The sequence below is a fragment of the Colletotrichum truncatum genome (genome assembly GCF_014235925.2).
Source record: "Colletotrichum truncatum strain CMES1059 chromosome Unknown Contig_0002, whole genome shotgun sequence".
Lineage (NCBI taxonomy): Eukaryota > Fungi > Ascomycota > Sordariomycetes > Glomerellales > Glomerellaceae > Colletotrichum > Colletotrichum truncatum.
The window spans coordinates 3938268-3966113 of record NW_027222399.1 but is presented as its reverse complement, the minus strand read 5'-3'; the positions used below and the strand labels follow the sequence as shown (position 1 = coordinate 3966113).

Below are 27846 nucleotides of genomic sequence, written 5' to 3'. Positions count from 1 at the left end.
TTGGGTTCTTCAATGAATGTATGGCTTGCATCCGAAAATGAATCTGACCTTTACGCCATGCTATGCGTGAATGAGGGATGAAACAATCGACAAAAATGCGTGTAGGTCATGAAGACCAAAAAAAAAAAAAAAAAGACAACAACTCGAGCTTATTTCAACTCGTTCTTTTTGCCCAAAAATGTGCGTCGAATCCAAGGGCTTGCTATACGCTTCGACTAGAATGCGACTTTGCTTCCATTGAGTCGTAGAGGCACCGGGCCAGGGCCAAAGCCATTCGGACTTATAACTGATGAAGGAGTCATGGCTCCTCCGTCTGAGGAGAGTGACGACATCGAAGACATGGTGAAACTAGCGGCTGAGCTATTGGTCATCGTCCCTGTTCGTGACATCGAGAGCCCGCCCATAGAGATAAGCGCATCTGCCCTCTCGAAGACATTGCCGTTAAATGCAGCTGCGAAAGAAGCACTTTGGGGAGTAGAGGGAACCGTTGCCTGAACAGCCGGACCCAAGGCTGCGCTCTGGGGAGTCATTGGCAGCTGCATGGGTGCTATGGCCGGTCCGCTGTTAGGGCTAAATGTGTTGGAACCAGACGACTGCCGCAACAAGTAGCTCCACGGTGACTGTAGTATGGTATCCCTCGCCTCTTTCATGGCTTGCTGAATGGGACGCAGTCTGACCCTCGTGTCAGGTGGGAGGTTGACTTCGTTAAATGCATATCGAATCTTGTAGCCGAACTCCGCCCATGAGTCGATGAAGTTATTGATTAAGCTCCTGAAGGCAGGCTGACTCATGATGCCAGGTTCCTTCAACTTGATGAGCGAGAGACGGCTTCGGAGCATCTCGGTTTGCTGCACGGCAGTAGCACACTTAGCAATGAGGCCCTTCCAGCACATCATCTCATGGTCTGGCGCGCGACGGCCCATGGCCTTCTTGGCAAGAACGGACATGTGATTCTGGAACATGGGCAACGTCCTCATGACAAGCTCGGATGACCGCTGTAGAGAGAGGAAGATCTTTTCAAAGTATCTGTCCTCTTCAGTAAAGTCGGATATGCCGCGTCCGCCAGATGATGCTGAGGCAAAGGATTCTCCGGAGCGGGGGGTTGCCGAGGTAAGCGTAGCGGTACGACTTGCCCCAGTTCCGTTAATGTAAGGCAATGGAACATCTGTGGCCACTCTTAGGTTGCTCGGGTTGTGTAGGATCGGGCCGGGGCGGGCACGTTGCGCAAGCCCAAGCCGCTCAGCCGTAGGAGTAATAGAATTCTCGCGTGAATGCGGCTTAATCATGGAGCCCATAGCCACACCACGAGATGCTGGCTTTATAGGGCCAGCCTCTGGTGATACCGATGCCAGAGTGCACCTGATCTCCATGATACTGTTGTAGATAAGCATCAACAAAGTGCGGATGTAACGGGGATCTCCGTTGTCGATAAAGGAATCGATATTGCCTGCGAGCAGTGTACAGACGTGTGTGTAGGCACTGACAAGTGTTTGGCATGCTCGGTGGACGTTTTCATTTTCGCGGCCCGTAATCTCATCGCCATCTACCGCAGGATCATGCTTTTGAATTTCCTGTTCCAACTCCTCAACATGTGAGTTAGTATTGTAGAAGACGATCTCGAGGCTTGAGCGCTTAGAAGAACCATCACTTGTCAAGCTCATAAGCATCTGGATCATGGGATGAATTTGAAAAACGGCATAAAGGATGCCCTTAGCAGCCTCAAGTATCGGATCGTAGACTTTGGATTCGCGTCTCCGCTCGGGGAGCACTGAGAGTCGTCGGACGTAGATCGGCCTTTGAAGAAAAGGCTCGGCGGGGCTATTCGGGCTCTTCACGGACAGGCTCGCGGGTGGTGGTTGCATTGCAGATCCATGGCTTAGACCTCGGTAGTGACTGAAGCGGTTATTGGCTTGAGTCTCATCCAGAGTGCCAAGCTGGGAGGGTTTTTGTGATACAACCCCCATCCGTCTCGCTCGGGATTCGGGACGCTCTCCCCGTGTTGCCTGAAGTAGGGTCTCTGAATTGCTTCGGAGTCTCTCATTAACGTTGCCAATGGTCAACGGCATAACGCCAGGGCGACGAACAGCGGTGTTCTGTTGAGACAGTCCCCGGTAGTGTGACCGATTGGGAATGGGAGGAGGACGGGCCAGATTTGGAGATCGAATGTCGGGAACGTCGCTGCCATTGACCTTGATGGGGAATCGGCCGCTGACAACACGTTTGATGGGAGGCATTCGAGGGGTTTCCATGCCCTCGCTCGATTCTTCGCCAGCAGTGTCCGATTCTGCACGGCCATTCATGGAGTGCTGTCGTAAAAAGCGCTTAATGTGTGCAGTGACGGCAACTTCGGTCACTTCGCTCTCTTTCAAGTAACCTTCATTAGGGGGGCTAGTCGCCTGCACTTGCAGCACCTCCCGAGGTGGGAATGTGATTGGGTTGCCGTCAAACTTGAGCACCTGAAGTGAAACCATGTCGGCAAGCGCAACTGGCAGCTCCTCAATGCGATTCTTTTGTACCGAAAACACCTTCAAAGATGCCAGTTTGATGATATCTGGGGGTAAGACGCGGAGCTTGTTCTTGCTAAGATCAAGAATCTCGAGCGACCTCAAGTCACAGAGCTGTAGGACGAATCAGACCCCGGCAACCTCAAATTCCAGGTGGGATTACTGACCGGCAAGGGAAACTCTCTGATTTGGTTATTTCTCACATTCAGGTATCGGAGCGAGGTACATTCGGAGAATCGAGTTGGGAAAGAAGAAACCTGGTTGTGCGACAGAGCAAGACTGCAGGAACGTCAGAATTACTGGCTAGGAAGTGAAAAGGGGAAAAAAACACCAGGCATACGAACCGCTCCAATTCATTCTTGATAATATCAACAACCTCATCGGGAAGTTTTTGAATGCCCTTGCGGCTCAGGTCAATTGTGACGCCCGGTTTCAGCTCGTTACTGACGGCACTCGCTTCGGCGGCCTGAGACTCGTTCTCGTGAAGGGCGCTCTGCATGGCGTCGCGGGCGAGCGTGATGACCTGGGCGGAGGTCATGGGCGCGGAAGCAGATAGACCGCCGGGGAGATTTCGGAGATCTTTAGGCATCGGCGGGAGAGGAGGAGGAGGAGGTATGTTGCCGAGGGCGACATCTTTCTGGAGTTGGCGTCGACCTTGGGCAGGGTTCTCTGGCAATCCGCGAGCCATGGACATTGTCGCAGCACCCATAGGGCCCGAGGGCCGCTCTGAGCGATCGGTTCGCTCGACCATGATGATATGGCTACGATCCGACTAAGGGAGGTTGGAGGGTGAAAAGAGTCGATATACTATTATGGTCGTGGACAAGAAGGTTTGGGGGTGAGTACAGCGTTTCAGGGTTCCCTCTGGTTACTCGACGGGCGGGCGAGGGTTGGTCAGGTCTCTCAAACAAACAGAAAGACGGAGAGTTTAAGCCAATGGACTTTTGGAACGGGGCAGGCTGGTGTGCAAGGCGGGCGAGATCATTATGGATAACCGGACATGCGTTGGAGAAGGTGTGTGGATGCGCGAATCGGGCTATAGTGTTTTGTCGTCAAAGGAGAAGAAAGATGGAAGATTGGCTCAGATGCAGGTGCTGGTGTTCTGGTGGAGAAGGACGGCGAAGACGAAGAAGCGGCGGAGGCGAAGTAGAAACGGAAAAGAGGCAACTGGTTCGTCACACCTCACTCTGCAGGCCCAGAAGGCAGGAGAGTCGATGCAGATAGATGCTGTGTCGTGGTCTTGTTCCCGTTGCTGGCACTGTTGCTGGATTGTTGTTTCCCGCAGGCCGCACGGAATCCAAGAGGAACGAAAGAGTGGAGATGTTGTCAGGTTGTGCTACGATGAAACTGACATCTTCCAGCCGGAGCTTCTTTTGGGTGGTGAATTGGGTACGGTATTTGGGAAGAAGGGATGGAGGATTCTTTCTTTGGTGGTGGGCGTCCGCAACGCCGATGTCTGTGTGCACGCCCCCTACGAGTTGTGAGCCGCACGCCTCCACAATCAATCAATCAATCAATGGCTGGGCCGGGAAGGAGAGAAGGAGGAAGGGGGGGGAGGGGCGTAGGGGAAGGAAGGAAGGAAAGGAACCCACTTTCTCTATTCGTAGAGTGTCCCTGTATCTACGTACACCCAATAGCAACAGTCGATTTGTAGGAGCAGTAGCAGCAGCAGCTGGCCAGAAGCGCTGAAGAAGGAGCAGACCAGTAGGAGAAACAGCAGCAGGAGAATAGGAGACACGAGAGGCTTGGGATAGGCCTGGCTGGATCTCAAGCAGGTGCAAGGGCCGAAGCAAGCGGATGGAAAAGGGGCAGCAGTGGACACGGTGGGACATCTTACCATTTCTGGTGCTGCTTTCCTAAAGATACACAGATTTGGCAGGCACGTTTAGGGCCACTCAGGGCACTCAGTGTCCTCTAGTGACGCGAGATGCTCTGGGGCGCGAAAGGGAAGGGCCCAATGGTTTGGGGGTCACTTTTTGGGGGATAGATTGCCGCACAGACTGTTGGCGACTGGAGACTGCACCGACTTATGTCTGTGGGCCGTATACCAATAAAAGCCCCGGGGCATTCTGTACAACACGCTAGAGCACGCGACTGGACAGACGGGTGTTGTTTGGGACAGGGACACATTGGCTGAGTCTACCGCCAAGGGGGAAGGGGGTGAGGGGGAGGAAAATTATTATTAACTCAAAAAAATAAAAAGAAGGGAAAGGAGAGACAAGCATAGGAAGTGGGGGCTGGGTGGAAAATGGGGGGGGGGGGGGGGGGGCGTCGGCCCAGTGTCAAGGCTAAAACGCCTCTCTAGCGCTCCGCAAAAATGCAAGGCACCTCTACAACCAGTCTGTCCTGCAGCAGCACCATACAAAGTACACGACCAAAAATTCCAGGGAGGGCTTGACCGTTGCACGGTGTGTTGCCAATGGTGCAGATGGAAGCTAGACATGCTTCGATGGGAATGCCTCTCAGGATCAGGCTGGCTTCTATATGACAGCATCTTCATTTGGGCGACGTTCATGACGGCATCTTGTCCTTTGAGAAAAGCACCGCATACCTTCAATCTCTAGTACTCTACACCAACCACACTTGGGTTACCCTTCATGGCAAGAACAGAGCCCAATGACACACGGTCCTCAGCAAATTGATTAGGTTGCCGATGCTGGTACCGTACCGGTGTTGGTGCAGCCCATAACACATCTAGGAACATTGTCAAAGTACCATGGTTCGCTGTGTCACGGTACCTAATTGTCACTCACAACTTGCTTCGCCTTGTCTTGCCTTATTTCAGTCGGCGCCTCACCTGGTCTCCGTAACCTCAATAGCAGGAACGCGATGTGAGCCGAGAGACAAGTGCGGCATCGGCGGCCTGTTACTGGCTGGGATGGAACAGATCAAACGGAACACATTCAGGGCTGGGGGGCCCGAGGCGAGAAACAGAAACAAAGACATGGCACCATACCGGGAAACGCGGGTTTGAAAAAAAAAAAAAAAAAAAAGAGGGTGACAGTGTCACATTCCATCCGACTTCACACACAGACTTGTTACGCTAAGGAAGGGGCATGAAAAGGGGGGGAGAAGAAGAAGAAGAAGAAGAAGAACCCGCCAGCGTAAATTCCTACCAAGGTTCCCTGTCTTGCCTCGCCTTAATTCACTCTTACGATGTGACAACTACAGTTGTCCCCCTCTCTCCACTCACACACATAACAAACACAACCTTCAGTTGCGTCCATCCTTGGCGGCTAGGTTCCGGTGAGATGAACTCTGAAAGAGAGAGGCGCAGCAAGCTAGCAGAAAGTCAATGGAAACGAACGCATCCAGTTCGCTCCTAGGCTGTTACAGAGTCTGGATAGTTCGTATCAATTGATGGCACCTGAAGGCGATGACGAAAGGAGGAAAGGAAGGGTTGAGTGGGGGTTAACTCTGATTATTCTCACTGTCAACCATCAGTGCTTATCCGGCAGTGCGTTTGACATCACACACATGCATTTTTGCCTTCTCTCGATGCCCATGACAGATCCGTCGAGGGATCAACGCCTCTACATGCAAACTCAAAAATCGGCCTCCGCAGATCTTGGGCCGTGTGTCCTGGTGACCTGTCAGATATCACGTCCGAGTCTTGCGTTTTTGAGTGCCCGTATCCTCAGGGAAGCCATCTCCTATTTTGACGTGCCTCTTCCTATCGAGGCACTTTGTTCCAGGTCAGTCCGATCCACTAGTAGACATAAGGAAAATGCACACGGACGCGGGCCTGAATCGCGGTACTCGGAACTCGCCCTGTGGCATACCCACGCCACCCATCGCGCTGCGAGCCTGAATTAGAAGTTCTACTGGCTTTAAGCACTGTGTCCCAACTTGGCCAGGCTGGTGAGTGAGAATGAGGCATGCCGTCTTTACCTGAGGGTACCTTCCTGCCAAGAGTCCTGTTAAACTTGCCTCAGACGCAGAGTCCGTGATGATGCCGCTGCCACTACTGCATGTTCGCTGTGAGTAATAACTGCTACTGCTGCAGCACCAGTAGTTGCTGTGCTTTCAATTACCTTATTTTGCCTTGCCTTAATTACGTCGAGGTACTTAGGTTCGGCCCCCCCCACAGCGCAACCTGCAAAGCTCACCAGAAAGGGAAATGGTAGAGAAGGACTGGAGACCTGTTCTTTTTTTCTCTCTTCTTTTGGTGAATGTGCAAATAAGGAAGGCGCTACCCCTCGATCTCCTTCTTACCATCGTTACTCCATGTTGCATCTTGGCACCTCCTTACTCCGGCTTCTACCTCCGAAGTGAGACAGACCATCATTCAAAAATTGCTCCTTCCTCCTGGTGCGGCGGAACACACTTACATGTAGTAATCCAGTGCGGCTCCTCTCTCTCTCTCTCTCTCTCTCTCTTCCTTGTTTACATCCTAGATTTATGCTCACTTCTCCATTCTGTTTCTGATCCATGTCCGTTCACACTAACTTGAAAGATAAACGCTGTTGAGAGTCGAGGGGAAGAGCAGGGGACGAGGTCTTGGGAAAGCAATGACAAGATACTTCAAAGATGCATTTTTTTTAGAGTAGGTATGGCCAGCTAATGTGCGTCTCCATGTTCCCATTTCATATATGTTGAGACGTCCTTCTTTACCGAAAATAAGGTAGGCTCGCATCCTGAGGCTCCTGTCGCTCGGATAATTCAATTGGCCAGCCCCAGGCTGCAACTTGTTTCCAAGAACCTGGTCCGCACCTCAGTGCATTTTCTTTCTCGATGCTCAAATTGCTCAGCCACTCGGACCGCGTCTCTAAATATCCCAGACTTATCCCGACCAACTGGAAATTCCTCGGTCGTCTTGCCGACACGTACTCCCATTTTCCGATCCGTCATCTCCACCCTGTCTTTTCAACCTTCTTCAACTCTGGGACTGTTCCACTCCCTGTCCGACTGTCTGAGGGGGCTTTCGGTCAGGCCGGCTACTCAAGGACCAACGTCAAACGGATCACCGTCGGACCCGAGTTCGACCATGACCACATCCGGAATCTCCTCTTGGTTTAGTGTAACATCATGCCACTGAGCCTTGTGCCACCACCCATCGAAGCCGTCGGATCGGGAGCGGACCATCGTTTAATCACGACATCCATATTCATCAACTCCAGACACACATCGTCATGCCGCCTTTATCGCGCTCGAACTCATGCGTCGATATAGACTTCACACTCAGACGCCAGTTCAACAAGACGACATTCAGGTGAAGATCTTTACGCCCGCGCCCACATCCACATTCACATCCTCATGCACTGGTCGCCCCGTGATTGCACCTCCCCAAATAAAACTAAATAAAACTGACAAGTCTCAATTAGGCCTCAGCAGCGTGAAATTATCGTTGCAGCTCTTGAGGGTAAAGATGTCTTCGTTCAAGCAGCCACCTCGTTTGGCAAGAGTCTTTGCTTCCAGCTCCCTGCCTGCATTGACCACGGCAGTAAGTCCCCGAAACTGCCCCGAGCTTACATTCAAAAAGTCGTCGTCAACTAACGTGATTTTACTGCGGCAGTCACCATTGTTGTTTCGCCACTGCTCAGTCTCATGGTGAGGGGTTGCCCTTGTAGCCTTAGTCAGGCCTCGACAGCTGACAGGTCCATCAGATGAATCAGGTTGAAGCGCTTCGATCGGCGGGAATCGACGCCAGCTCCTTAAACAGCAACACGCCGCGCGCTGAGAGAGATCGTATCAATCAAGATTTGGCTAGTGGTCACCCGCGCATCAGGCTACTCTACGTGACACCTGAATTATGCTCTGGAGACTCATTTCGTAGACGCATCAGGCTGGTTCATGAGCAATGCGAACTTGCCCGCGTCGCTGTAGATGAGGCTCACTGCATATCAGAATGGGGTCATGATTTCCGCAAAGACTTTAAGCGGCTGTCCTGGTTCCGAGAGACCTTCCCGCGTGTCCCTATTATGTGTTTGACAGCTACAGCTAACCCAGTGGTTCGTGAGGACTTGCTGAAGACTCTTGGTCTCCTACAGGAGCCTGAAAGGCTCAAAAGCTTTGTCATGTCTGCCCACCGTCCAAATCTCCATATCGAGATTAGATATACCAAGGACCAAGACGACAATCGTCTTTCTGATTTCCTTGGCTGGATACGGGGTGTGTATGAGAGGAGACAGACCGAGCCGCGCAAATCGGAGCTGGAAGCTGCCGGGGAGAGATTCGACAATGTTTCTGGCATCATATATACCATTTCGCGGGACGAGTGCGAATCGCTGGCAGCGCAGCTTAGAGACGAGGGCGTAGGGGCAAGGCCCTTTCACGCAAAACTCACCAAAGAGACCAAAGAACAAACATTGGCTCGCTGGGTCAACAACGACGCCGGATACGATGTCATTGTGGCTACCACGGCGTTTGGCATGGGCATTGACAAAAATGACGTTCGGTTTGTTGTTCACTGGCGACTACCGAAATCGTTTGAAGGGTACTATCAAGAAGCAGGCCGCGCAGGCCGAGATGGCAACGCGAGCTTCTGTTTCCTCTACTACAGCCGTGAGGATTTACAAAGAGTGCAGAGCATGATCAGGAAGGGCAACCGCGACGGATCGAACTGGGAGGCCCAGGCAAAGAGCCTGCAGAGACTCGCCTTGTATTGTGAAGATACGACGGCGTGTCGCCACGCTCAAATATGCAAATATTTCGGCGAGAGCGAGTTGCCGAGATGCGACTTTGCCTGCGACTGGCATAAGGACGCGCCAGCTCTTCAAAGGCGTATGATGCGCGGCTTGGCGGACGAGGAATGGGTCAGTACGCAGGCTGAGTATGGTCGGTATGAAGGCTATTACGATGATTAATGAAGGAATTTTTAAAATGGACGAGCGAGACGTAAGGCGATGGTGACCAGTTGCGATACCCTGAAATGAGCTGGTTGGCGCTTGGAAAGTTGCCACTAGGAAAGGAATAGAGACATTGCCAAAGTTTTCATTACGAGAGAGATTTGTACAGGATGTACCTATGCAAGATGCTGTTGGTGCCATTTTCGACATTTGGTGTAGTTGACAGTGAAGGTTCGCCAGCATCGACATGTGCCTGGCATAGTACAGTCCTTGTCAGATCGATGACGTCTGCTCCATGCGGTAGATCAATTTAGCTCTGTCTTATGTTGGTTGCCGTCTTCCCCCCCCCCCTTAAAAAAAACGTCGGCGTTGGCTTAAGGTCACAAGGGTGATTTGTAGTGGTATTCTGCACCTCGCAAATGTCACCGAAGCTTTTTCTATGCCGGCGACATCTCAAGAAAACGTCCATTGGCCGAAAAAGTATTTGGAAGCCGTGTATACTATGTCAAGCAGCTGACGGCGGGGATTATGGCTTTGCGGTGCTTACTTATGCTGGCTTCCACGGTTTTCTTTAGCGGGTACTTTTGATTGATTGGTGATGATTAATCCCCATGCATTGTTCCCGGGCGACAGAAAAAATAGCCGGCCTGGTTTAATAGCGTGGAAAAGCGGCCATTGTTTCTGCCAGCCGAGTGAGCAACAAACCCAGCATTGGAGCTTCCTAAGCAACTTGCTTCTATCCAATCCCAGACAGCGCAGCCATCGTAGACTTGATTTGCAATTGCCAATTCTATTGCCCGAGTTCGCCTTGCCCCGTTTAGCCAAGTTCGATCAATCACAATCGCCCGGTTCCACACCAGTCGCCGACGGAGCTGCCGCTTCAGCCCCGAAGAAACCTTACATCAGCTACTTTGATTTGCGTTTCTTCTGCCGTATACCGGAACCACGCAACCGCCCGCCCGCCGTCTCCTGTCATCCCGCCGCATGCTGCATTTGTCAGGTTGCGCACCCGCAAGCACTTAAGACGTCACCCGTTGAGCCCCACCATACATAAGAAAACTGCCTCCATTCCCCCTCCCCCGCGATTCCCCCTCCTACAGTGAACCTCCATGCAAGCCATCCAGGCCCTCTACCGCACATCCACCGTTGCATCCCGAGCAGCAGCAAAAGCAGCTACGGCAGCTCCTACGAGACTAGCATCCATACAGAGGCACCTCTCTTCGACAGCTCGCGTCATGGCTCCCATCACCAAGGAGACTGACTACCTCGTTATCGGCGGCGGTAGCGGCGGTCTCGCATCTGCTCGCAAGGCCAGCGGGCAGTTCGGCGCAAAGGCTCTGATCGTCGAGGGCTCAAGGCTGGGAGGAACCTGTGTGAACGTTGGGTGAGTTGAGAGCATTCTTCTCCTGTCTGCAAGCTTACGTGTGAAAAAGAGACTAACACGCTGTTGTCTGTCATAGCTGCGTCCCCAAGAAGGTCACCTTCAACGCCGCCGCGATTGCCGAGACGATCCACCAGGCCAAGGCCTACGGCTTTTCCGTCACCGAGACCGCACCTTTCGACTGGACCACCTTCAAGCATAAGCGTGACGCTTACATTAAGCGCCTCAACGGCATTTATGAGCGCAACCTCAGCAATGATAAAGTCGAGTACCTCCACGGCTGGGCCAAGCTGACGGGCCGCAATGAAGCCGAAGTCACCCTCGACGATGGCTCCAAGGCCGTTGTCAAGGCCAAGAAGATCCTTATCGCCGTCGGCGGCAACCCCACCTTTGCGCCCGACATTCCCGGCGCCGAATACGGCACCAACTCGGACGGCTTTTTCGATATCGACGTCCAGCCCAAGAAGGTTGCCCTCGTCGGCGCCGGCTACATCGCCGTGGAGTTCGCCGGCATGTTCAATGCCCTGGGCTCCGACACTCACCTCTTCATCCGTCACGATACGTTCCTCCGTAACTTCGACCCCATGATCCAAGAAACCGTCACCAAGGAGTATGAGCGGCTCGGCGTCAACCTGCACAAGCGCTCTCAACCCACAAAGGTCGAAAAGGACGCCAATGGCAAGCTCACCATCTACTACAAGGATGCCAACGGCAACGAGACCTCCGAGTCCGGCTTCGACAACCTCATCTGGGCCATCGGCCGCACGCCCGCGACTAAGGACATCGGCCTAGAGGAGATTGGCCTGAAGCTCAACGAGACGGGCCACATCCCCGTCGACGAGTACCAGAACACCAACATTGAGAACATTTACGCCTTGGGCGATGTTACCGGCCAGGTCGAGCTGACCCCCGTCGCTATCGCCGCCGGTCGCCGTCTGGCCGAGCGTCTGTTTGGAGGCCCCGAGTTCGCCAAGGCCCACCTCGACTACACCAACATCCCCTCCGTCGTCTTCTCCCACCCCGAGGTCGGCAGCATCGGCCTGACTGAGCCGCAAGCTATTGAGAAGTACGGCAAAGAGAACATCAAGATCTACAAGACCAACTTCACCGCCATGTACTACGCCATGATGGATCCCGAAGACAAGGCACCCACCGCCTACAAGCTCGTAGTCGCGGGCCCTGAGGAGAAGGTCGTCGGTCTGCACATTGCTGGTCTCGGCAGCGGAGAGATGCTGCAGGGCTTTGGCGTCGCCGTCAAGATGGGTGCGACCAAGAAGGATTTCGACAGCTGCGTTGCCATTCATCCGACTAGCGCCGAAGAATTGGTCACCTTGAAATAGATTCTGCATAGCGGTTTGGCGAGGTGAGGTATAGAGGAGGAAAGATACCAATTTAGTAAAATTTCAGCTCTACTTCAATGTCTTTTCCCTTTGCGCCTATGCTCATATTTGATAGACATGCTCATTTCCTTTTCCCTTTCCATAACGCCGCCATCAGAAGCATGTCATTTCTCATAGGATTCTGCCCAGACGTGCTGTTATCCGTTGGGTGTTCCGTTTTATCTCATTCGGGCCATACGTTCTTCATAGGAAAACGATACTGAACAAGCCTGTGGTTGAAAGTCCGAAGAGTGTGAATAAGAGGGCATGAGGTGCAATGGCTCCTGCAGTACTGGCGGGTTTAGTTTCTCTGGGAGCACTGTAGTAGAAAGTTGATCAGAATATGACTACATAACATTGAAACCTAATGGACACTAACGGTATGTTGGTAGATGATGGAGGCGAGGTAACATGAGGTGTAGAGCTGCCAGGCATGCCATCCACTGTGGCGGCGGGAACTGACGACGACGCTGGCAGAGAGTCTACCTTGACGCCAATCTCTGAGCAGGTTGAGGCGTAAGAATCATAGGCGGGCCTGAGGGCATTGTTTTCGCAGAGGCTTGTTAGGTTGCTCAGCATTGCTGTCTGCTTTTCCGTGCAGAGTTGTTCTATTCCGCTTGGAATACCTTGCTGGCCGAGGGCGGCAAGAAGACATGCGGGAGGGTCGGCTATGACTAGGATGGCGAGAGGGACGAAAGCACCGAGAAAAGAGATAAATTTCATTTTCTTCGTGTGAATTAGGCGTGAGTAAACGGAAATGCGATGCTAGTTAGGAACAATAAGGAAACGAAAAACGGCTGTGCTGGGAGTAGCCTAGGTAGTTGTTTGTGCAGGTGATCAGAGGCGTTTGTAAGTTGTTGTGTCTGAGATGAGGTCGAGTCACGACAATGCAGGGTGGCATTGGTTACCCAACTTGTTGGTGTGAGTGCCTTCCACGTCTCAGTGGCCAGCACAATACAGATACAGATACGGAAGGAACTTCTACAGTGGGTAGCAACCGGGGAAATTCTCCGAAGGTCTACAAGTTTTTCTGGGGAAGGACGGGCCCGATGGGTGGGGCCGTTGCGAACTACTTTTTCCTTCTGGAACATGTTCAAAACGCCATGCTCACATTCTCATCCACGGCACACTCTTCCTTGTTCACACTCACGATCGACCCGTTCCTGCAATGAAGTGGGGAATAACGTCGTGGCTCCTACGGTATCTCTTTGTCACACCTGAATTCAAAGTTCGCATATATCACGAAGGTTGCAGCTCTAGGCATGGTCCGTCTCTCACCCCTTTTCCTATTTTTGGCGGGCGCTGCCGGATTCGCCGTTGCAGTCTCAACCCTTCGAATTCTAATCAGCTCTTTCAGGTAAGTATGGAATTTGCACTTCACCAGCTCCGAGTACTGTGACCTCCGAGAAGACCCTTGATAAGGGTAGCCACCACCTTTCCTTGGCCCCTCTCACACTCAGTCGGTAAAGCGATGCTCAACAGCCAATTACTGGGAGTCGCTCTACTCCCACCAGGATAAATATTCGTCATTTTATTTCTGTTTCGTAACTCTCAAACCTTCTTGCCGCCGACACGAGGCATCATGCCCGAATACCGGCCATAGTGACGTTTGGCAGCTGAGAGGCGGCAGGCAAGGCGGGATTGAGTTGGTGTATCTCATCTTGCCATTTCATCAGACAATCTGCCTGTGGTGGCCCTGTTTGTCCCACTCGTCAATGACAAGTTTGGGTTTCCAGTGCGATCCCACCACGTGGGTGTCGTGGTTTTCTGTCTTTCGACCCTGTTGGTCGACGCTCGCGCGCCTGCTGCAAACTGCATGACGAGCTCCAACCTACATGGTCGCCTCGCAAGCCTCGCCTGGCTAGAGGCGACCAAGCTTTTCCCTGGATGAACGTATGATTCTCCTCTGAACGCCTAAAATTTCCAAGTCGCATCTGCCAAAACGATGCCCTTAGCGGCTGTCGTGGTCTCTGCGACGTTTTTCGTCACGAAACTTAGGACGAGTTTCGCCTGTTCCCCAAATCCACGACGAGTCAGAACTGCCGCCTTACAGAAGCTGAGCCACCCTTCCACGGTGTTGGTCCTGACCACAACCCCCCGAGACAGTCACTCTCATCGCTGTTTCTGCAAGCAATGCCCAACTTCTCCCCGCTGTGCTAGGGTATCTCAGCCATTTGTCTTGTTCCCTTGTTAGCGCACCGTCGTGACGGCGCTTACTCGTTTCTTCCCTTGGCTTCGGGACGCCCCCGAGCTATCGGGATTCACCGCGGCGGGGAGACTGAAACCCAGCACACGAAATCCCTCTGGCACACTACACGCCGCGACTTCGGAACGATAGCGTCCTTTTCCCACATGCCGTTACCCACAGAGAAGCCACAATCGCTGTTTTTCAGACGTCACCGAGGGCCTCTCGTTCATCAACTCCGAGGAGCAAAAAGAAGGTCTCACGCCGTGGAATTAAGGTCAAGTTGTGCTCGATAAACCTCAAACCCGACCGTGCCGTACATATTTCCATGGCTTGGACAGGCGAGCCTATTTGCTTAACGGAATGCAGGCCGAGGTAGCTTCAGGTAGTGTTGTTTTACAGGTGCGCACAGTGATTACAGTATACTAGTAAGGTGAGCCTGACTAGTCTAGACACCTTTAACTACCCTTTTCTTAAAGCTTCGGAAGGTAAAACTCGCACGCCCAGACGTGTTTGTCATAACCAGCCGGTGGCCTTTAGTGCGGTGTTTTAATGATTCAGATGAGAAACCCTGGGCCTGGCCAATGACCATGCCGCAGTATTTCCCGACGCGGCTTGAAAGGGTTATCCCATCGTCTTACCGTCTAGCTACCATCAGTTAGACAAGGCCAAGCCAATATATTCAACGTGCAATTCTACTGAATTTGGAGTTTTCTAACGATCAAGGAACAAGAAACCCAAAAGGAACCTTGCAATGAAGGCGTAGCTGTCTGTTCAACTGAGTTTTCATCCTACGTACCAGCCAAGGTATCACTTGGAATTTCTCAGAGCTTATAATATCTGGCTGATTTGGAGCCTGGGCATGGACCTTTTGGACAGAAATGTTCCGATGCCCAGACGAGTCATTGGCAAGTTGCTCATTCGACAAGCAGTATCAGATGTTCTGGAAGTTTTCATGGACGCTCACAGCGGGTAGAGCACGGTCTTGCAACATCTCTGAGTGTCGAGCCTGCATGATGTAGTCCTCTACTGCATAGGTTCAGCGTTCCCCATTCGGTTTCCCCGGATTCCCCTGTGGGTTTTCGCAAGGTCGACCCAACGACGGACTGAAGCCGTTGGGCTGTTGTGTCTTGCTCCACCAATGATGGTCTCCAATAGTCTGGACGTGTGGCCCATTTTGTAGCCGAGCCTGATGTTCTGACCGGCATTCCCTGAAGCGATTGACCAGCCCTGGGCTTGTGAAACTTGGTCGTTGGAAGTTTAACCTCCAAGCAAGGGGCTCGCAAGTTAACCTCTCGCTGGAATCTGCGGAAAGCCTATGCTTCAACCCGGACATTTTGGTTCGAACGGAGCTCAGACTTAGGCTTGCCTCTGCTCAGCTGGCTGCCCATCACCCGGCACCGCGCTGCACGCATGACCCTAGAATGGACAACCTGGGCTGTCTAGACCATCTCTTTCTTCGGACTACTTTCTCAAAACATTGACCGGGAGCATCGCTGGAGAGATCAGACAGCAATCGAAAAGCCGGCAGTGGGCTCGCATTCGTTGCTCTTGCGCAATGCATCAGCGTTCAACGGACCTTGTCAAGTACATACGTAGGGGACCACCTGTCAGTCATGGTCCATCCCGACATAATTCACCCCGTCTCTTACTACGGGCTGATGATAACTACTTCGGTCCCCGCTCTCTCTAGACTCATTGAGGAACACCATCATCAACCTGTAGGTAATCATCAGCAAGCATGGCGGATGATAAGGTCGGCCAGACGGCGAGCGTCACCATTATGCTGATGACCTTCATCACGCTCACTGTCGCCATGAGGACATTTGTACGAGGCGTGTTCTTGAGGAGTCTTGGATGGGACGATAGTAAGTAATTGTGGCGAATGGATAGTTTCGGGCATAAGAGCTGACAGTTGCTAGCACTGGTGATAATTAGCTGGGTATTGAGCCTCCATTTTACATTCAAGGCACCATCTAACAGAACTAGGTGCTCGCAATGGCTCTTTGCAGCGCTATACTTGCCAGTAAATCACACTTTGCGTCTATTACTCTCAGTTCATAAGCTAATTGTCAATAGTGACGGGTGTTGGCTTGGGTTCGCATTTTCAAGACGTCCCACAATCCGACTTTGCCCAATTCCTCAGAGTAAGCCGGAAACGAACGATTTTATATAGGTCATTACTGATGGATGCTTGCAGTATCAAGTCGTTACACAACTTACCTATATCTGGGCTTTTGTGACTGTCAAGATGTCGTTCGCTGTTCTCTACCTCCGACTGCTCCCAGATCAAGTATATCAACGAATCAACAAGTTTCTCATCGCCTTATTGCTTGCGGAAGGTATCGAAGAGACTGCAGTGGTTATCTTCAGATGTGCTCCTATTCAAAGAGCCTGGACACCGTCTGTGCCTGGAACGTGCCTGGACCTGACCATCTTTTATTACTCTGCCGTATGTACTCTGATACTGGGAAAAGACTGCTACAAATTGCACGTGGCTAACTCCAAGTAGTTTGTTATCAAGTTGTTGACAGATCTGGTGCTTTTCATCCAGCCTATTCCAACAATCTGGAAGCTGCAGTTACCCATTGCCAAGCGATGCGGTGTTATTTTCATGTTATCCCTAGGCTTACTGTAAACGACCCTGAGTTTCCCAACAGCCTCAGACAGAGACTAAATTCTCCTAGGGTTTGCGTTATTTCCGTTATCAGAGTTAGCTACATTAATGCGTTCGATCGGGACGTTACTTGTAAGTCTCATCAGTCAAGAACAAGCCCATAGAAGGATTGCAGCTAATGACAACAGTTTTGGTTGCCGACCCCCTACTTTGGTCAGAAGTAGAAGTCTGTGCCCTCATCATCTGCTCTGGCGTTCCTTCATTGAGACCTTTGATATCCCGCTTCCCGGCCCTGAACAAGGCACTCGGCCTCTCAACAGGCAAATACTCAAAAAGATATTACCCCAATCAACGAACGACGATAGGCGGCTCCAAACCCTACCTGGGACAGAATGCGTACTCAAGGGCAGCGCAAAAACAGGGCCTGGGAAAGCTATCGCAGAATTCAAGTTCGTACGGCCCTTCTACACGCACCAATACTGAGAGTATGGAGAACATCCTACCACTAGAACTAGACCAGCCTTTTTCAGCACAAGGCGTGGAGATGGGCATAATCAAGGTGAAGAATGACATAAGACCAACATCAGAAGAGGTCATGGACCCGTACTTCCCGGCGGGAAGGCCCATGGCGAGGCGGAAGAGTCGAGCAGACATCCACAATGGCACAGGTTGGATATCAGACGACTAGGACGCTAACGAGATTATATTTAAGCGGATTACCAGTAGTAGAGCGGGGAAAAAAGTACATATAAATGTCTTAGGAAAGGCCTCGACGGTTATTTAATGTATATACAACATAGCATCTGGCAGAACGGGCATGTCCACTTTGACTGTCTAAGGCCTCATTTTAGGAATCGCTGCGCGATCAACAGCCTGCATGGACAGGTCAATTCACTTCTTCGAAACATTAAGTCATTCCGTAATTACCAACAGTGATCAGTCTCATGGACGGTCAGGCTGGCTAGTGGTTCGGCCTAACTCAGGCGTGCCTGTCTGTCAAGCCGTTAGACAAATTATTTGACACATTTCGTGCCTGAGAGATCCGATTGTTGAGGTGGGGATCGAAAGAAGGGCCGGATGGCACACCGAGACGGGGGTCCGATGCTTATGAAGACATCCCGGATCCGATCGGCTTTGGGCACTCGATCCGCTTCATTCTGTTACAGAAGAAAGGGAACTTCCTCTTGGCCCCTTTTCAAACAAATTTGACAAACAGAAATACCCGCATAATGTGGGATCAAACCCAGAGATACATGCTTTTGGGCATTCGTCATAGGTTGCTATTGGGTGACGGAAGTAAATGAAGCTGGCAATGTAATTTCTGACCCAGTGCTTTGCATTGAGGCTTGTTTGCAGGGAGTATACTGTTCGTAGTCTCACAGATGAAGTGATGTGTAGAAGGTGGTAGTTGCGTAGTGGCGACGCTTCTCTCAAGAAAAAAGCAACTCGTGAGACTGAGGATATTCTTCAAGCTGTGGATCGAGACCAATTCAGTAAACGGATGTCGTCACTGCCATGACGAGTTCTCGAGGGTGGCCTCCCTGAACCTTACAGCCCCTATTATCTCGGTGAGAAGATCTCGGTCAGCGTAGATCCAGGGCTTCGCCGGTGGTGACCCACATACATTACTATATCCAATCAGAACCCACAAAAGACTTCTGGTAAGCCCTCCTCATGCCTTTGAGCCTTAGGCAATAAATGTGCCCTAGTCTGGCCCGTGCACGCTGGATTGACCTCTGTGGGGTTAGCGAGCCCGCACAACTGCAAAATTCCTATCCAGTCTTCTCTTTGCTCCGAAAAAAGTTCATTCCGACAACCTCGACAATCAACCACCCAACGCCGGCCACCACTCGATTGCATCTGAGTCACCATCAGGTTAGTGGACGATCACAGGAGAACGAGAGAGGAGAGGATCACAAGAAGCAGCAGTAGCGGTAGAAGCGACCGTGACAGCGATATATCTCGATTTTCCCGTCTCTTGTTTTATTCACGAGAAGAGCACAAGGCATTTCGCGGTTTCTCCCTGGCGGGCATTACGCTACTCTACCTCTTGTTCCTCTTCTATAACCCCTCTGTGCCGATTCTCCTGTGTCACATTCTAAACTTGCAAAATTTTTACAACATGGTGCTAACGTTTCTTCCGACGAACAGCATAAGCAATCATGGGTATCTCAAGAGATTCCCGTCACAAGCGTTCCGCTTCCGGTGCCAAGCGCGCCTACTACCGTGCGTAACAATTCGAAAGCCCGTATGCTCTAATCAAGCATGCGTTCTGACCTTTCTGCTCAACAGGGAAGAAGCGCGCTTTCGAGGCCGGTCGCCAGGGTGCCAGCACCCGTATCGGCCCCAAGCGAATCCACACTGTCCGCACCCGCGGTGGTAACCACAAGTACCGTGCCCTTCGTCTCGACTCCGGCAACTTCGCCTGGGCCTCCGAGGGCTGCACCCGCAAGACTCGTGTCATTGGCGTCGCCTACCACCCTTCCAACAACGAACTTGTCCGCACCAACACCCTGACCAAGTCCGCCGTCGTCCAGATCGATGCCGCTCCCTTCCGCCAGTGGTACGAGGCTCACTACGGCCAGGCTCTTGGCCGTCGCCGCCAGCAGAAGCAGCAGGCCGCTGCCGGTGTCAAGGAGGACGAGACCAAGAAGTCCAAGTCCGTCGAGAAGAAGCAGGCTGAGCGCTACGCCGCCCAGGGCAAGGTCGAGAACGCCATCGAGAAGCAGTTCGAGGCCGGTCGTCTTTACGCTGTTGTCTCTTCCCGTCCCGGCCAGTCCGGCCGCTGCGACGGTTACATCCTTGAGGGTGAGGAGCTTGCCTTCTACCAGCGCAAGCTCCACAAGTAAACTAGTGCGCTCTCTAACGGGTGACGTGCTGTTTTCTTGCCGGAGAAATGGAAAATATGGGTTGTGTTAGACAGTGGTTTATGAAATCACGTTAACGGGAATGAAAAACAACGTTTTTATCGGGCAACGGTTGTTCTTGGTGTTCAAGAGGTTTTTTTCGTCGTCTGGTCAAAAGCATCCAGGGGGCGTGATCAGCTTACCATAAGTAGGCTTGGGGAATAGCAAACTGAGCCGACGGACGGATCTGGGTTTATTAGGTTTAACTCAAAAAGACTATACCACCAAGTTTTTGCCCGCCTGAACTTCCCTTCATTTCTAACGTCATTTTCATCAAGTTCTTGTCGTGATTCGATTCTGTTTGTGTGTATATTTTTGTGCATGCATTGAATAGCTTTACGTCTATGTAAGCTTAGCGAGAGCACTTGTTAGCTAGAACTCTACCGCTTGCCTCCCAGTACGGCTTGCGTCGTAACGATGCCGTGTAAGATTCGGCCAAGTGACCATTCCAATTGTATCAACTCCTCGCCAGGACATGTGTTGACTGACGGATCCCCACTTCTTTCTGTTGTGTATCTCTATGTTTGGAATATCAAACAATAACCGCTGCTTCTCAGCCTCTTTCCTCACCGCCAGCACCATTTACCGCCCTGATGTGCGTTGGGCCAGCAAACACACAAAACCCCATATTCATGGGAAGCTATCATTAATTTTTACATTAAGATGTTCAGAGAACTCTGCTTCTGGGGTTGCCAGGGCTGTATCACGACCTAGCACTTAGGCGAACTGTCGCTTTAGGTCCGTCCACTTGCGTGTAAGGGTTTCGTGCTGAGAGTTGATCTAAAAGACAATTAGTGGCCGCGATTCAGAAAGACGAGCTTAGTTGACCAATCTTACCTCAGCGTACTGCATCTTTGTTTGGACAAGCTCCTCTTCCAACTCCGCCAACTCCTTCTCCAACTTCTGATTCTCTTCATGAACCTTCTCGTTGCGTTTCATGAGATCATCACGTTCCGCCTTCCAAGCATTCTCAAGCTCTTCAGGCTGCTTCTCAATGACATTACGCAGCTCACGAACCTGTCCCTTGAGACTTTCATTCTCGTCTTTGAGCTCTTCATTCTCCACCTTGGTGTGGACCAGCTCTGTTGCAAGGGCCGCTTGCTCACTATCGTACGCCTCGACGCGCTCCTCGAGCTTACGCACCTTAATGGCGAAGTTAATGTTGGCACTGCGCAGCTGCTCGAGTTCAGCCTCGCGCTCCTTCTCAGCCCTCGTCTTTTCCTCCCACTCAGCGGTATAAGCCTTGAGAATTTCGGGAGTGACCTTGACATCGCAAGCATCTCTGACAAGTTGATCGGCTCGGTAGACTTCCTTGTCCATACTGGAGCTGGAGCTACCGAAGAAACCGTTCTCTAGAATGCTTCCTGCGCTTGGAGCTGTGTCAATGTAGGCGTCGAAGAGCTTGTCCTTGAGGAAGACAGTGAGCTGCTGCATGTCCGAAATCGCGAGCAACTTGGCCGCGTTTTTCTGCATCAACACAATACCAAACCGCAAAATGGCCGACAACCCTTCTGAAAGGATCAGGTCGTAAATTCGTAGCACCAATTGCAGAGGGAAACGATAAGCGAACAGCGTCAGGAACCACTGGGTGGCATAGAGATGAGGTGAGATGCTGCGGCGGCGGAGGTGGCAGTATAAGGCGGGCTCGAAATCCTCGAGCAGGCGCTCAAAAATGTAAAGATTCTTGTGAAGGCCTGGCATATCTTGAATGAAAAGGTCGCGCAGCTGGTAATGGTTCATCAGCCTAACCAGAAGGCAGAAGGCTTCTTCTTCCGTCATGTTGAATAGTAAGGGCATGATCAAAAAGTTCATACCCTGTGCGTAGCCAACGGCCTCATCATACAGCGCGTACGCTTTGCACACGCCGAAGAGACCCTCCTGAAGCCCAGCGGCAGCAGCGTACTTGGAGAAGCTAGTTCTTGCACCCATGTCGCGCCGAATAGTTTTTTCGAGCTTTTGCAGCATAGCCGCATCCTCCTTTTGCTTCTTTTGCCTTGCCGCCGTTGCCGCCTGCTGTGCCTTCATCACTGCTTCAGCGCTCTTCTCGTTCGGCGAGGGCATGATATTGACAGCTGAATGCTCCGAGTGAATTGACGAAGCAGATGAGTTGACTGCTTCATTTGATATGCTGAGATTGCCATGGCTGCCTGAGCTGAGAGTGCTGTTGCTGTTCCTATTCTTTTCCTTGTCGGTGCCTCTGGCAACGAGCTCTCGATACATTATTTCCAGCTCTTCGTTGTTGCTCTGTGCGAGGACCTGCCAAATTACTCCTCTGATAGCGCTAGGGATTCCAGTGGCAATAGCCCTGTTCAGTTCCTCTGCGCTTGTACGTGAGACAACTGCAGGTCCTTCATAGACCACCGACTGCCACAGATCCCAATCTACCTGGGCATCAGGCATGTCAGATGGACCGGCAGATACACCAGAAACTGTCCCTGGTGCTAGTGCTGGGTTTGGAGTCGTCGGAAGAGGGGATCTAGGTGGCTGGTCAAATCCGAGCTCTTTATCGTTGCCATTCTGGGCAGGAGGCGTAGCCAGCCCTACGCCCTTGGGTGGCGGCACAGGTGTCTTCTCGTCATCAAGCGTAATACCTGCTTCTTCGCGCATCCGGACCATCTTGAAGCGGTCCTTCAAACTATGGCGAGCCACGCCATTCACGCCGTTTTTGCCGTCACCTTCCTTCTCTTCGTCCAGTCTGCCAAGGCTCATCTCAGGATTGCTCGTCAAAGTGGCGATAGAGCTGGCAGTATTCCTTCGAGGTGAAGATGCGGGCGGTGGGGGAGATGTCTCCTTCTCCTTACTACCGCTGTTTCGAGAAAGCCAGGAGAAGGGGCTGGTAAGCTTCCTTGTCGGAGGCCCTGGGTGTGGTATTGGGGCAAGGGGTGCAACTTGCGGCACAGGAGCGGCCGATGCACCGGGGGATTTGGCTGGGGATGGTTCTGCTGGAGGTGACCATGGCATGGATGGAAGAGCGCCAGTGATGCTGCTTATTGATATTTTCTTGGATGGCGCCTTCTGGATAGGGCTACTGGCTTTCGGTTCTGCATTTAATATTAGCATATTGACACACGTCAATCAGTTCATGCGGCGAAACAACGGACCTGGCTCCTGTGGGGCGGCCGTGTGGTCGTCGTCGAGATTAACATTGTCCAAATTTGAGGTATTAGAGAGGCGGTGGGAAACGGGAGACGGCTTCCGTTTAATTCCCGTATCTTCCTCGTCGCTCTTGAACTCGTCGGCAACAACGTGGTTATCTTTTGCGGGTGTTGGGGGAGCTTCCTCCTCCTCCACTTCACTCTCCTCTTGTTTCTCCTTTTTCGGCGAGTCTGGCTCCGTAGGTTCGGTGGGTGGTGCTTTTGAGACTGACGGCGTTCTTGAGGTCAGGGAGCGTACTTCCGAGACTTCAGCAACTTCAGGAACTTCAGCGACCTCAAGGACCTCGGGTTCCTTCGCAACGTCAGATGCATTGGAAACCTCAGCTGTCTTGGTAGGTGTTGTGGTAATCTCAGGTACCTTAGTAACCTCAGTGGTTGCAGGCACCTTGGCTACTTCAGCGACATCGACGACAGCGTCTTCGAATGCATCCTGCAGCTAGTCCCATCATGTCAGCGAACTCAACCCTACTCGATTGCCTTGTCTTATGCTATCAGGAGGCCTATGGGCTCTGTTGTGTCTCGAGGGAGGAGGGGGGCGTTACATTTTCCTTATCCGAATCAGAATCCGAATCAGACTGGATAGAGAGCCTCTTCTCCTTCGTTACCTTCGTCGGGGACTTGACGGGTTCGTCTGGCTGCGACATGGTGCCGTCGAGAATTGCAGGTCAACTCTCGCCGACCTCTGTATGTTTGCAGATTCGTAGGGGTTTTGCAGGCTTAGCTGTCCTTGGGGGGGTGGTTCAAGGTCGAACTTGAAACTAGGCGGTGGCCATGGAGATAGGGATCCAGCGCAGGGCAAATGTACACTGTGTCGTCTGTGCTGTTGAAGAATACTTGTGGTAAGGTACAACACGCTGCAGGATACTCTGCTGTGTATCGTGGGGTGCAGAACTGGTCGCGGGGATATGCTTTGTTGTTGAAGCGATGAATGTCGTTGCTCTTGCTAGGACGGACGACCGAGAGTCAAAGGACGGAGGGTCGAGTCGAGGAGTTTGGTTTGATAGGAACGGATTGTGGCGTGCAGCTGTGCTCCTCTCTCTCCCTCTCCCTTTTTTTTTATTTTTTATCCTGGCTGGGGATGGGGAATTGAAGCTGAGCCTCACCGGAGATGGGGGCCTAGGATTTGTACCTACAGGCAGGTGTACTCCCACCAATGTCAGCCAGGAATGGCTGCAATACCGACCTGGGACCTGGAGCCAGACTACCGAACAGCAGTTGAGTGGATAGTAGTGGTCATGAACTGTACCCGTATTCGCTCGAAATCATCCAGTGTCCCCTGGCACTCAACACCCTGAGCCCCACCAACCGTCTCGCGCTTGGGGCAGGGGAGGGAGAGGGGAGAGAGAAGCACCAGATAGGCGTTCTCAGCCAGTAAACTGGCACCGCTGTGGTTAGCGCGCCTCCGCTACGGCACGGGATCGTTCTCTGTTTCGGGGGTCTGGGTGCTATACGTTCCTGCCCGGAGTAAAGAAAGCTACCCCCGTGCCCTCGCAATTCCCAAAAAATGCCATGAATGACAGGGTCCCCTTTTAGGAGACCCAGCCAAAGGAAATTACTGGGATCGACAGAGCAGGGAACCTCTTGTTTCTTGATAATTGCCCAGCATTTCCGGGCCCTTTTCCCAGCCCTTTGAAGCCTCCCAGAAGCTTCTGTCCCTCCTGTTTCTCTGGGCGTCGCCCCCCCAGCATCACTTTCACCTGTGGTACATCCCCTTCTCGGAATACTGTAACCCCTCCAGGATTTCGTTGTATTAGACTTTAATAAGCGGTCTGGACCTGTTTCTTTTGTTGTCATTTTGGACACGAGAGCTTATTCCCCTGAATCTCATCATCGGATGACGGGCATGGTTGACAAGTCAGCCCAAGTCAAGTCAAAGTTGACAGGGTTGAGTATTGGAAATTTTCTCTTGTTGTTTGTTTGTTTCTGTCTCAAGCATGTGTGCGCGTCTCCCGAGACGAGCTTGTCTCCAAATAGCCATGTTCAGCCCAACAGCCGCTGCCCCTGCAGCACAAGTCTATTGGATGGCACGATGGCTGGCCGCCGAAGCATAGAATCGGGGTTGACAGGATACTTGGCCGATACTTTTCTTTTGTTTTAGCTCGTCAGCGACTTGCAGTGTAGATGGCCGGTATCTCCCGCCATTCCCCGTCCGCACGATCTGCATATTCATGCGCCGTTACAATCGGGTGGTAGATCTCGTCCGTCCCTTGCCTATCCCCCCTTCTCAGGGGCCCGCAGCCCAGCGTGACGCCGTTTTCTCTTGACTGTTGGTAGAACCGATTACGAGAAGCAACTGCACAAAGCTCACTTTTGACGAAAGCAGGAGTCGGTTGGCTGTAGTTGCATTAGACTTCACTTTACGTCTTTGTCTCTCATCGAGGACATACATGGACACACCCGTCTACCCTTTGGTCTTCGTGAGTGCTCTTCCTGTTGATTCAGCCCCTTCCTCAGCACTCTACAGCCTCGAGGCATTGGAATGTGCTCGCGCCACCCACAAAAACTGCACACCTTAGTCACTTCGAATAATGGAACCAGCCACAGCCAGAGACTGAAATTGAGCCACGTGAGGCCGGTCAAAGTCCTGGAGAGCTTGTCGCTCAGAGTTCGATGATTGTGCGAACACACTTGTTGATATGTAGGCGAGACCTCATGTACTACGTAAGTCTCGTTTTCATTTTATTTTATACCTACCGTACACATTTATCCTCACTTGAGTACTTGGCTCTGAATACACAAATAGTTATCAGTCGCTATGTTTCGTAGTCTCATCTTCGTCCTTGTTTTCTCATCGTCATCAATCTCATCATTGGCCGGCGTGTTTACGATTGTAAACGCAATCCTGATTAATGGACGGGCGACAGTGTAGATACCCATCATCAAGACCCCAAACAAGATGACCAAAAAAGTCCGAATCTAGTAAAGCAAAGCAAGAGAACATTACCCAGATGTTCATGTCAACGTTGTTTCGTCATGAGCTGTTTGAATCCCGGTATGAAAAGCCACCATATCATGTCACTTCTTTTGTTGCTATTAGCTTGGTGAATGAAGCACTTTTTTTTCAGTTTTGATGACAGTGTTTATTGCCAGATGTCAGATATAATGGAGAAATGACGAAAGGTAAGTGCTGGAGGTGGGGAGAGGGACATGGGGAACGAAGAGGACGTTGGATATCTCTGTGACGGGAAAAATAATAGGGAGCAAGAAGTTGGGAAGGAAGTTGAGAGGCGCCGGTCGCTTTGAACGGCTCCTATACTACTAGTGAACAAATTGTTTCTACATCCAATGCCCTCTCTCATACATTTTGCTCGAGACCATGGGCTTATTCCTGCATCGTCGTTATGCATATACGGCCGTTTCGTAGGTACGTTGACCTGAAAATGCAGTAAGGCAGACAGGCGGCCCAAGCAAGTGACTGGAGAACAGTTGGGTCTTGGCTTAAAAGTGGAAGAATCGGGCCACAAGATGCAGACAGACAAACCAATGATGACATCGAACTGTGCCGTTAGGCTTGTGCGACTGTACGCTATGTCTTCGCACGTTGACCTACGTAGCAGGTGGGGTTCACGGCGAAGCCCAAGTCCCAGTATTTTGCTGGATTCCACTGTTTCTGGCGCTGTACATTATCACTTTGTAGTGGTTGTACGTAAGCCAAAGTTGAGTTGGACTGCCAGAGATGCCTTACACTAAGTTTGCATGTTGTAGTGTAACATAAGGAAGATGACATAGTTCAAAATGAGGAGAATCAAGGACAAGCGGTCCTACTTTCACCGATGGGTGAGTGGTGATTAGAGAACATAATGAGTTAATTGCTGAAGCATCCTTAAACAGCAGCACATGCTGGACTTTCCCATGGCAAGCCAGCCGGCTAGCTAGTTGCCCCGCTAGATGACTTGGCCAGCATCTACCGCGTTGGCTTGAGAAGAAAAATTAAGGGGGGATGAGGTGGCAAGCACCTATCTACTGTGTTCACTTTTATGACAAATAGAATGAGAGAGGGAAAGAAAGAACAGGCAGAGAGGTCTCTACTATCTGGATGGTATACTAAGAAGAACCTTTGCAAACTGCAGGTACCTCACCTTAAACTTGAGAAAGGCTCTTGTTGTTTGTTGGCTGGCTAGCCATCCATCAGGTACGTACCGTGCTGACTGTCTTTCTTTTTCTTGACTGCGTCCATGATCCAGCATGTAATTTATGGACCGTGCGCGAATACATCCCCGCTATCCTTCTGCTCCGTCGTCCCACTTTCACTGTGCTCATGCGGAATTTCCTGGCCAGCCTTACCGCCTGCCGCCCACTTTCACACAGTGTCCCTCTGCTCATGCCTCACTGGTCACTGCCCGCCAAAAAAAAAACATCCCGCCTCTGCCTACTCTACCTAGGTAGTAAGTAGCATGGACCGAGTTGGCTCCTCCCACTCTGACTGATTACTGACGGTGTAGTGCACCACTCCAAGCAAGACGGGAGACGACGTCCAACCAGGAAGGGGAAAAAAAATAAGTGCCCTCACTGCCTGGCTTGGGGAGCTGGAAGCTACCTCTACCTACCTTGCTATTACGCAAAGGGCCCACTGTAACCGCACCTACCTTCCGTACCGATTTGACATCTGCAACTTCTTTTTCCACCAAACTCTACAACCTCCCATTCCGCCTTCCACCTTTCACCAACACTCAACGCTTGACACTCGTTGCGACCGACGGCTCGATCTAGCCGCCTGTTGCTCTCTGGGAATCGTAGACATTCCACCCAAGAACTGCACCCTGCTGGCCGTTTGACTGACCGCTTGGCAAAACTGTTCGTACAGTGGCCTGCAAGGACGTCCTGCACCCGACCTTGCACCTTTGTACCTATCAGACCCAAGCTCTCTGATCATTGCCCGGTCGACTTTTGACTTCTCAACTACGAAACGTTATACTTCTTCGGTTTCTTCT

At 51.7% G+C, this 27846-nt stretch overlaps 8 protein-coding genes across 8 annotated transcripts; 5 read left to right on the top strand and 3 right to left on the bottom strand.

The window, feature by feature from the left end:
* Positions 1-215: 215 nt before the first annotated feature.
* CTRU02_204014 (cell morphogenesis protein) lies at positions 216-3255 on the bottom strand (the record flags this gene model as incomplete). Its single annotated transcript, XM_070204307.1, has 3 exons — positions 216-2618; positions 2672-2783; positions 2849-3255. 3 exons carry the CDS (start codon positions 3253-3255, stop codon positions 216-218), a joined length of 2922 nt encoding a protein of 973 aa, XP_070062070.1.
* A 4381-nt stretch (positions 3256-7636) lies between these two features.
* On the top strand, positions 7637-9310 carry CTRU02_204013 (RecQ family ATP-dependent DNA helicase; the record flags this gene model as incomplete). The annotated part of the gene is made up of 4 exons (XM_036731841.2): positions 7637-7716; positions 7829-7947; positions 8020-8054; positions 8111-9310. The coding sequence occupies 4 exons, from the start codon at positions 7637-7639 to the stop codon at positions 9308-9310; spliced, it is 1434 nt and encodes a 477-aa protein (XP_036576401.2).
* Positions 9311-10401: 1091 nt separating this feature from the next.
* CTRU02_204012 (glutathione reductase) lies at positions 10402-12013 on the top strand (the record flags this gene model as incomplete). Its single annotated transcript, XM_036731839.1, has 2 exons — positions 10402-10676; positions 10753-12013. The coding sequence occupies 2 exons, from the start codon at positions 10402-10404 to the stop codon at positions 12011-12013; spliced, it is 1536 nt and encodes a 511-aa protein (XP_036576400.1).
* A 243-nt stretch (positions 12014-12256) lies between these two features.
* On the bottom strand, positions 12257-12775 carry CTRU02_204011 (uncharacterized protein; the record flags this gene model as incomplete). Its single annotated transcript, XM_070204306.1, has 2 exons — positions 12257-12374; positions 12417-12775. 2 exons carry the CDS (start codon positions 12773-12775, stop codon positions 12257-12259), a joined length of 477 nt encoding a protein of 158 aa, XP_070062069.1.
* A 3203-nt stretch (positions 12776-15978) lies between these two features.
* CTRU02_204010 (uncharacterized protein) lies at positions 15979-17542 on the top strand (the record flags this gene model as incomplete). Its single annotated transcript, XM_036731838.1, has 8 exons — positions 15979-16105; positions 16160-16179; positions 16227-16263; positions 16317-16384; positions 16438-16689; positions 16750-16871; positions 16925-16986; positions 17043-17542. 8 exons carry the CDS (start codon positions 15979-15981, stop codon positions 17540-17542), a joined length of 1188 nt encoding a protein of 395 aa, XP_036576398.1.
* A 1474-nt stretch (positions 17543-19016) lies between these two features.
* CTRU02_204009 (40S ribosomal protein eS8) lies at positions 19017-19703 on the top strand (the record flags this gene model as incomplete). Its single annotated transcript, XM_036731837.1, has 2 exons — positions 19017-19080; positions 19147-19703. The coding sequence occupies 2 exons, from the start codon at positions 19017-19019 to the stop codon at positions 19701-19703; spliced, it is 621 nt and encodes a 206-aa protein (XP_036576397.1).
* A 774-nt stretch (positions 19704-20477) lies between these two features.
* Positions 20478-23559, bottom strand: CTRU02_204008 (TBC domain-containing protein; the record flags this gene model as incomplete). Its single annotated transcript, XM_036731836.1, has 4 exons — positions 20478-20540; positions 20598-22801; positions 22862-23351; positions 23458-23559. 4 exons carry the CDS (start codon positions 23557-23559, stop codon positions 20478-20480), a joined length of 2859 nt encoding a protein of 952 aa, XP_036576396.1.
* A 1743-nt stretch (positions 23560-25302) lies between these two features.
* Positions 25303-25431, top strand: CTRU02_204007 (uncharacterized protein; the record flags this gene model as incomplete). The annotated part of the gene is made up of 1 exon (XM_070204305.1): positions 25303-25431. The coding sequence occupies one exon, from the start codon at positions 25303-25305 to the stop codon at positions 25429-25431; it is 129 nt and encodes a 42-aa protein (XP_070062068.1).
* Positions 25432-27846: the final 2415 nt, after the last annotated feature.